This window comes from Drosophila rhopaloa, unplaced genomic scaffold (genome assembly GCF_018152115.1).
Source record: "Drosophila rhopaloa isolate 14029-0021.01 unplaced genomic scaffold, ASM1815211v1 contig_115, whole genome shotgun sequence".
Lineage (NCBI taxonomy): Eukaryota > Metazoa > Arthropoda > Insecta > Diptera > Drosophilidae > Drosophila > Drosophila rhopaloa.
The window spans coordinates 16,931,615-16,941,662 of NW_025334990.1; the positions used below are offsets into that span (position 1 = coordinate 16,931,615).

Here is a 10,048-nt window from a genome sequence, read left to right on the forward strand (position 1 = left end):
AAATAGGTATCTCGATACAAATTACATGAATTTCGAAGCAGAAAATTTCACAAAATTGAATTTATCATCTGCCTCTTTGGTTTAAATTGTCTGGCATATTTGCAACCTCAATTAATGAAAAACTTATTTATGTATTCAAACTATGGGTTACGACAGGAATAAAGATTTTCACCAGGAAACTTATCAATGTTTAGTTTATCATCTTATCTCACTTGAAAATTTAATGCACCATAAATAACATTTTGAGTACCTAAAACTCTAACACGTTTAATAAATGGCTTAATTACGTAATACATATAGGTCAAAATAAAACTCCAGTTTGAGATAATTAAAACAATATTTTTGGTTGAACAAAACTGTAAAAAATTAAACTTCACCACTTAACCACCAATAATATAAAACACATGATTTACTCAGCACAAATACTCGGGTTGTTTTATTTAAATACTTTTATATTATTATCACCCCTTTTCACCAATAACCAAATCAATCATATTAGGTGTAACATACATTTTCACGGTTATTTTAATCCAGCAAGTTGTTTATTTGAAAGCATTTTATCAGCGATCCACTTTTGGAGTGAAGAAATTGTTCAGATTGTGGAATGTGAAATTCCATTGATTCCGATTCCAACTCTGATTGAAATGGTATTGGTTTCAGGGGCGTTTACGATTAAACTAAGTTGCTATATATACACAGATCAAAACTGGGACAGTGGGAATGTGCATGTGGATTCAGTTGACCACCTCCACGCTGCAGTCCTCCTCCTCTTGCTCCTCCTCTCCCTCGGCGGGATCCTCATCCTCTGGGATTTCTAGGGGAAGAGGGGCTGGACTATCCTGACTGCTTTCGCAGGAACTGGACTCCAAGCACTCCAATCGATTGCTATCCAGTCGGAGTCGTTTCTCCGGCTTCTTAAGCAGTTCCTCGATGGAGTAGGGATTCCGCTTACGACTGTGGCTCAGTGCAGATCCCGGAGAAGCCTCTGGAGCTGATGCGGCTCCACTTCCGCCGCCAGAAGCGTTGGTTAATGAGAGCGCCGCTGGGGAGGATTTGCCGGAATCGCAATCGCTAAGGGCATCGCCGGCCGCTCCGGGAGTCGAGAGATCGATGGAGCTCTCCGACTTGGTGAAGCCACCCAGGGCCGACGTGGAGGATGCGGCCGCCGCTGCCATGGCATGGGGCAAATAGCCGCCGGCATAGGGCAGGAATTGTCCACCGGAGGCAGCCGCCTGGGCCTGGATGTGGGCCTGGGTGTAGTAGAGCAGGGAGGGGTTCCACAGCCAGTGCTTGTGCAGAGCGGAGTAACTCAGATCCAGGCCAGAAACACTCGGGTTCAGGCCGTGACTGTGGCCATGTCCCATGCTGGGCGGCATTTTGGGAGCGGGTTTAATGGGCATCTCGCCGACGGAATTCATCATCAGCGCCGGCGGTTTCGCATACCGTCCGGCAGAGGGCGTGGCTGCCGCAGTGGGCGGGGCTACGGTCACCGGCGGAGGAGGAGCTTGGGGGCCATATCCATTCGATGGACCGCTGCCCGCCTGATGAGCTGCCGCCGCCGCCGCTGCAGCTGCCGCGTTTTGCTGGCTGGAGGTCATCTCGTCCGTCCACAAACCACTGTTCCGCAGAATCCGGTTAATGGAGCTGATCGAGGGCACCGAGCTGGGGTCACAGACGCGCTGCTGCTGCAGCTGCTCGCGAATCTCCCACGCGAACATGCCGCTGTTCTCCTCCTTCAGCCGTATGATCTTCTTCACCACGGTGGGCGTGGCCACTTGCTGAAACGAACAGAAAATACAAAAGATTTAAATGGGTTGAAGATAGAAAGAGATACGAAAAGGTTAAAAAATATTGTATGAATGGCTTTTGGCTGATTGAATTCAAAAGAATTTTCAGTATTGTTTAGATTTACGTTTATTTCGTAAGTCCTAATTATCTTCCCCATAGGGTCTACAGGTCTTCAATTATATTCGATTGATTAAAGGTATCTGACTTTTAAACTCTTTAAAAAAAAGTTTTATGATTTGTACATCATGATAAAACTGTGACAAATGTGTTTTTATATTTAAACAAAACACATGCTTTAATAATAAATAAAATATCTCTCTATCCAAAGTCGATAAGGGGAACCATAATATTTAAATGTTATTCATTTTTATAAACAAAAATAACTTAACGACTGGTTAGAATTCTTACTTACAGTATTAAAAAAGTAATAACCATAAAACTGAAAGCATTTTGCGTGACAACATATTCTTGATAATGTACTGCTTGATAAAATATACAACTTTAAACCCCCAGCTATATGCTTTTAACCCTCTCACGCTCAGGTGTCTCTGGTGTTGCCCCCTTTTTGCGGCCTACGACTAATTGCCGTGAAATTCAATTGTGCACTAAACTAAACCAAAGCGCACTCGCAACAATTGCGAAACTTGACAGCGAACGCAGCCACGCCCCTTTTCAGCTGACATGTTCACAGGGAGATTTGCATCGGAGCCACATACATAGGTGTTGTACCTGCTTTTGCATATGTTAATTTGTCCGAGTATTTCGAAGGACCTTCCTCCTTTTTGACTGGCGCCCGCTTTTTACGTGTGACGCGGCAATTCATTAAAAATTCATAAATACGCTAAGAGGGGGTTTATTGATGGGGATGGGGATTTGAGGGGTCGACAAGCTTGCATGCCAGATCTTATCGGAAATCTACACGCGCGCTCACTCTTTGTAACCACTGTCCTTGCGCCGCCCTCCGTCCCTTTTTCCCATATATTTAAGGGGTAATGGGGAGGGGGGCCACTTCTTTATTGACCCAGCGTAGGTGTTAAATGCGCGTTTTGTTCGAGCGAGTGCAGAGCGCTTATTGAATCACCATGTAAGCGGGTGGGTAACAGATGGAGTGGGGGCCACCACCTCCTCTTCAACGGGCGAAGTGTCCGAGTACATTGTGCACTTGGTGGGCGTTGCAACTACTGTTAATTAGGCGTTCTGTTCCGTCGGCAAACATCGTACCTGAGCAATTGTTTGCGCAGTCGAAGGGGAATCGAAATATATAGGGTAGTTTCACGGATCGAATACCATTCAGAATACCATTGCAGTAAAGGAAATATAGTAAAAACTGTTCTTATCAATCCCTTCAGCATATTCTAAAGACATTTAAAATGAAAATCGTAAAAGTAAAGCCTTTATTTTTAATATTTCTGTATATTTCCGTAGGTTATATGGGTGCCAATCATAAAAACATTCGAGTTTTAAATTACGAATGTTTTAATAGCCAAAACCGATCGATTAAGCGGCATTTAATGTGTAAAACATAAACTACAATTTAATGGAAGGCTTACGTAAACGAACTTCTTTAGCTCTGAGTTACTCAACTTGTATCTAGGTAAAGCAATTTTATAGCTCGAACCCACTAGACCTAGGCAGACAGTGTATTTCATGTTATGAAAATTTGTGTATAGTAAAAAATCGGAATAAGTAACAAGGGTGCAATTTTTTGTTTCAGTACCCATCTGCAAAGCGTTAACTGCGTTGTGTTTGGGTCGTGATTCGGTGTTATCGCGATTCCATGGCCCACGACAATCACCACTATCATCATGCCATTGTCGTCAGCTTTTGGGGCCGTGAAGCGAGCAGCGGCTTAAACGGTAGCAGCCACACTTGATTGGGCGTGCGAACCGCACAGGTGTCTCCATGCAGCCATCTATCCATCCAGCCAGGTAGCCCACTTCCAGTTATCATCCTCGGCCAGGCGAGATTGATTTGCTGCGCTCTCTCCACTCGAAAGCCCACTGCTCCTCTCCCCCCTCCCTCCCCCTCCCGCTACTCCGCCCACCTGCCACTCCCACGCGACCATAAAAGCTGTCATCGGAATAAGAGAACATGTAAACTAGCTGCTGGTTACAATGCTTATCTGGGCTATCTGTTTCCGTGTATCTGTGATACTTTATGGATTTACTGCTGTGCGTTTGATTTTTATATAATCGTTTGTTGATTTCATGCACCACAGCAGACCACATGTGGTTTCCCGTCCCCCCAGTTCTTGTTTTCCCAACCCCATTCGAGATCCCGTTCCCATTCGGAACCCACTTACCTTGGTCTTGCTGCCGCCAATGGAACCCGGCCGAATGGAGCCAGTCTCGTAGAATCGAGTCAGTATTTTGGAGACGCATCCTATCAAAGAAGAAGTACAAAACAAAAAAATGTTGTAGCTAAAAGTTAGGAGTTATGGTCCTGTAGCAGACGACTTACCATGAGAAACCAGGAGCTGGCGGGATATATCACAGGGCCTCACTCCGCACAGAGCCAAGTCCACGATGCGGCGACGAACGCAGTCCGGCAAAGGGCGGCCATTCACAAAGACTCCACCCAATTGGTTTACACCGGCTTGACCTAAACATAGCAAATAAAATAAACAATAATAATAGAAATTTAAATAAATAATAGTTTAGAAATAATATAAGGTGCTTAGACACTTAAACCCCGTTTAACAACCATTTATTTAGAATCCCAATATTGTATACAATAAACTTGCTTTGTATGCTGTCACCATTTTGCACCTATGCCTGTTTATTAGGAAAATTAATAAGTCTTCCAAAGCAATCGTCTTTGTAACCCATTTTTAAAGGGATATTAATATGTTTAGGAACAAACTGAAAAATTAGTTTTAAAAATTAATTCTAGGTCCCCGAAAACCTCTTAAATCAAAAGGTTTGCCAGACAAATATTTAGATCTTTTGGTTGGAAGCACACATTCCTAAGCTTCGCAATAAAGCGAACAAAGCGGGGAAGATTTACAATAGGCACACGCGTCTGGGCCAAGTACCCGCAGTTTGGCAACCGCCCTGTTGACTTGGCTAATCTCTACCATTTTGACCAACCTGCGATCGTTAACGGAGGCAGCAAAAGTGCGCCAGTAATAACCGTGGCTCTACATGAGACCTAGGGAATGAGGGGTTTAAATGGAGGGGGCCTCTGGAGATCTCATCGGACGCTTTCGTTTAATTTCCTTTCGGAGTTCATTAGCGGCACTCACCTGTATGCGGCATGGCTGAAATGTGATCAACAATTCAATTCAATCCAATCCGAAAGTGATTCGATACGATCCGATTCGATCGGTAGTCGTTCGCAGTCGCTTAGCCTCCGTAAAGTATTTTGGTTTATTTGCTGATGGCTGTTTGTTTCTTGTTTTTTGTCTTTCGTCCCGTTGCTGCGGCTGCTGCTTAGTTAATCGCTGAATTTTAATCAAATTTCAAGCAAGAACGTCATAAAAACGCTTTGATGGATGTCGTCGTGGTCGCCGGGCTATTAGGATGCTCAGTTTCAGACTCTTGACTCAGCACTCGAACTGATGGTGGATGGTTGATGGTGGATGCTGGCGGCCCACTCCCCGAAGACTTTTTACGGCTTCCACGAATTCGAACGGCATCCAGGCCGGGCCAGAACCGATCCGATGATCCAAACCAAAACCGAACCGAACCGGGCCGAGCCGAGCTGAGCAGTGGAAATCTAGTAAGGAAAATACATAAAACTTAATTATTTTATAAAACTACGCGGCTGGGAGTTTAATGTGCAGTGGTTTATGTGCTCAATGGCCATGTCCAGTGCCAGGGAGTATCTCAAATTAGCTGCTTATCAGGCACATTCCCGGCGCAGCGTGAACTGCTGGCCCATTATCGAGAAGTCCCCCTCTTTCCCTACCATTTGGTCCAAGCCGGAGCCAAACTACAGAGTATGCAAATGCCGGTGGTGTGGGCTAGCAATTAAAGTGAATTTTGGCCAATTGCTCATTTCGTTAAATATGCAACCGGCCAAGAGATATGCAAATGGGCTTTCACCACCACCAACTTGCGCCCGGTGGTTTCCGCTTCCTGTTTTCCCTTTATACCCATTTCTGGCCAGGATTTGGGCCTGTCGCCAGCCTGTCAGAGGCATGAAAACGGGCTGAAGAACCGTATAAATCAAAAACTGTAACTGGCCACTGCCCGCCGACGGTCCACACTTTGTCATAGCCATGTTATTATGGAATTCACATTAGATTTAATTGCCGAGCCCCGAGTCCTTTGCCCTCTTTTCCAGCTCCCTGCCACTTTTCAGCTCGTAAAACCACCGAAATGCGCGTGTTAAGCCACCGAACCACCGCACGCACCACATACTCCCCTTCGTAAACGGAAAAAATAAAACAGAACAGAACGAGAAATCCGAAAAAGAACTCGAAATTAAGTTGTTCATTAGGTTTTTTGGCTCTCCTCAGTCTCAGTCTCAGTTTTTTTTTTTGTTTTTTTTCGTTGGTAACCTTACCGCTTACCGCTCACTGCGAACGGGAAACTCGTGCTGGCCGTTAAGGCCATAAAGTTCGCAGTTGGCCCGGGGCCAAACTTTGGCCGACAGTGCGATAAGGATTCCATTCCCTCTGTTTTGTAGAAAGTGAAACAGACATTCCGGCCAAATCCAATTTGGCCACAATGAAAGGGTTAATTTCCCCGCTGGCGTGCTGTTCGCCCATTTCGCTGGAATGTTTTTGGCCCAATCGAGGCCACTGAGCAGTCAAAACTAAATAGTTCCGGACAAGAGCCAACCCCTACAAATAGCCTAATATTGAGATGGTTTTTGGCCCTTCTTTGGGTTGGTCAAATCATTGTTTTGCTGGTTTCTTTATGGAAATAATTGATATAATTAAAATAACTTGTCCCTAGATTTTTCAGAACATGAAATGTAAATGGTCCTAAGACATATACTCAAACATCTAGAACATGGTGTCTTTTATTTTCCGCTTAAGCCAAGAGCTGAGCGTTTGAAAAAAAAAGCGTTAAGGAAACTTGGAGTATTAGTTATGTAATTTATATGGTACTTAAACCTTACTACAATATAAAAAGCCCGGCATTATAAAATATAAATCGTAGCAAAGGTTTTATTCAGAGCTAAAAGTTGTATTTTATAAATGATCTTCAAGCTTCATTGCAAGTTGTATATAAAGACATGCCTTGTTTTGGCCTCTCCCAAAAAATCCATTCAGGTTTTTAGAAGCAGAATATATATAATCCAGATTTGCTACCGATTTCTCCACAGAGTTCCACTCGTAAGTCTCAATTAGGTTCGTGCACATGTCAGGCGGAACAGACATAAAAACCGATAGAAATTAGTTAAACATATAATAATTTAAATTCGTGCGATTACCGAAAGTGGAACCGACAGGTTGGCCGAGCTTCTGTTTCGGATTTTTCCCTTTTTTTTTTGGTGCCCCCCGCAGATGGATTGATTCTCGGACGAAGCGATCGCCAGATCGGTATATCGAACCGGGGCATTAACAGCCGCTAATTAAAATAAAAAAATTATAATAAAACGTACGCTTCACCATTTGAATATGATTAGCTCGCTCTTTCTGGACCACGCTTAAGTAAGTTGTCCGGGCGGCTCGTTGGCTTAGAAAGCTCCCAAATCAATGAGCCATAATGGCAGCCAGAAAAGACGGCATGACAAAGAATTAATTAGCATACGATTTTTGACTTTTGTCGCTCGCCGGACTCGTGGGAAAACTGAAATTTGTCGGCGGGGCAGTCATCGATCTGCCAAACGATCGTTTGGGCCAAATTATATGACTTATCTCGGTCCGGCGGAAGTTCAATTGGCCGTAGTTTTGCATTGCAAATTTTGTGGGGCCATCCGGTGGCATCTTCCACTTCATTCACAAGACCGGACAATATTGGACAAACAAATCTTGGCCGAAACTAACGCCGCCGCTTGAATGGAGATCGCCCCGATCCGTTCCGTTCCGATCCGTTAGATCAGATCGTCGTTCATTAAGAAATAAGCCGATCGATCGACAAAAAGGGGCTGAGGGACGGGGTCTTGCGACTTGAGACCGATGTGTCGAACACGATAAGCAAATATCGTTATTAAAGCCTTTCAAAAAATGCCGCAACCTGCTCTGCTCGGCAGTGACTCGATTTAATGATTTAGTTGTTGAGAAAGCAAATTATGCGCAAACAAATTGATTACGATCGTTTATGGTGGTCATTATGGGCAGGTCGATCGGTGCGGCGAGGTCTTAATTAAGTCACCGATAAGTCATCGTCGTTAGCTTTTGTCAAGTGTTGGAATAACACTGAGGATTCGGGGGATAGTGCTGGTCTAAGTGTGTCTGCACTTCAACAGCAAAGTCTATTCTTTTAACCAAGTTCAAGTGCAGCGGTTGCATTTTAGTTTATCTGGTATTGAAACAATAGATAACACATCTGGCGGAAAATCCCAGTAAACATTGGTTAAAAGCGTTCACAACAAACTTAGAAAGAGTTCTACCTGAATGGAGTCATTTAAATAGATATAACTGAATAATTTAAAGCTTCAAGATGTCTATTTCTGAATATACAAATATTTTTTTGTATTGTTTATTTTCTGACTCAACCTTTAGCTAAGATAAATCAATTTTTTGGGAATACTAAATTAGTTAGAAGCCACTCTACTTCTTATTAACCTTAATTACTTCGAGTTCAATATAAATTGATCTACATAATTGACCAAATAATTAACCAATACCAACTTCTATCAAATTGTTCAGAACTTAAAGAAAATTTATTAAGAAACAAATACAAATTTGTTTCGAATCGCATGTATTAAATTGATAAATTTGTTGTCTAAGTAAGTTTCAAAAATTCTTTCAAAATTTTAAATTCTAAACAAAAAGCTGATTTGAACACAAATATCCCACATCTCTATTTCTGAGTTCTTAAGGTCTTCTCACCTTTATCTTTGAGCACTGGATTCGCCCAGTGAACGCCGGCTATCCACAAAGTTGGCAACTACTGGATCCTTTGAACACTTGAGCACAACACTTTCCGCTCGAGTTTTAGTATGCACAATGGACTTATCCCGCGGATATTGACCGATTACTCAGTTCAGAGGCGCGACGGCTTGTGATTCTTATTTGCTTTTATGGTTTTTTAGTTTTTTGGTTTTTTAGGAGTTTGCGACGCGACGCACCTTGTCACTCGACCGTCAAAAATTCGACTAACTGCACGCGAATCGCGGGGCCGGCGCATCGATCCGATCAATTTGGTGGAAGTTGAAGTGGCAGTGGAACTGGAGTTGGCTTCGTGCCTCGCCCGCGGTCCATCAGCCAACGATATCTACTGAAGCGCCGCCGAGCAGAGCGGGCCGAAACGACACCGCAAAGCCGCCGCTCACTCACACACTCGAGTTTGGGCCACGCACACACTGACAATCCCCTTCACGGGCTCACAGACGAACCGTTTTTCTGGTGTAACCAGTTTTTCACGGCTGCGACGTTCGCCGCAGTTCCAGCCCCATTTGGCCCACCGCCAGCCAATCAGCGAGCTGCCCCGGTGCGCATGCGTCGCCCGCTGCGTCGACGAAGAGCTGCCATTGGCCGAAACCAGGCGAGGTGGCGGGGGCCAGGTGTCGCGTCCTCCGGGAGCGAAATCGACACCGCCACAGTGGGTCAAGAGTGCAGAGGCTAGTGGGTTAGGTATACGGCCAAACGGATGGAAGACAGCATGGAAAATAACATGGAAAACAACATTAGTCATATTTTAACTATGAAATCTTAGCTTATCTTTAATGGTTTAAAATGGGAGAGCCTCAAAAAAAGCAATACTAAGTTATCTATTTATTCGGTTAAGTTAATATAACAAGGTTTCTTAAAAGGTCTAACACCTATATTTCTATAGGAGCTTTATATGTTTTAAAGCATACATAGTTAAATAACTTTTGTTTTAGTTTAACTCTAGCTTTTGTAACATTTTCCTTACTTGAAGCTATTCGAAATGGAATGCTATAAACAAAAAAAAAAATGTTATAACTTTTTATAAAAAATTAGCAAAGGTATAGATTAAGTAATCTCTTTCATGATGAATTATATCATTAAGTAATCGTTGTTCCCATTGGAACTTTTGGACTCAAGGAAGAACAACTTTAATTTAAAGTAATTTTTAATGATTTTTTGTATTTCTGTGAGATAGGATTCCTTATGCCTGTTGTCCCACGGTGCGGATGCATGACGTCCGTGCTGCCCGCTTTGGGGGTAGTCGCCTCA

General features: G+C 43.5%; 1 protein-coding gene across 1 annotated transcript; it reads right to left on the reverse strand.

Moving 5' to 3' along the window:
• Positions 1 to 432: 432 nt before the first annotated feature.
• LOC108048880 (paired box pox-neuro protein) lies at positions 433 to 9,484 on the reverse strand. The gene is made up of 5 exons (XM_017129821.1): positions 8,738 to 9,484; positions 5,033 to 5,505; positions 4,249 to 4,389; positions 4,091 to 4,170; positions 433 to 1,778 (listed from the first exon to the last, which is right to left on the reverse strand). The coding sequence occupies exons 2-5, from the start codon at positions 5,043 to 5,045 to the stop codon at positions 735 to 737; spliced, it is 1,278 nt and encodes a 425-aa protein (XP_016985310.1). The 5' UTR covers positions 5,046 to 5,505; positions 8,738 to 9,484; the 3' UTR covers positions 433 to 734.
• Positions 9,485 to 10,048: the final 564 nt, after the last annotated feature.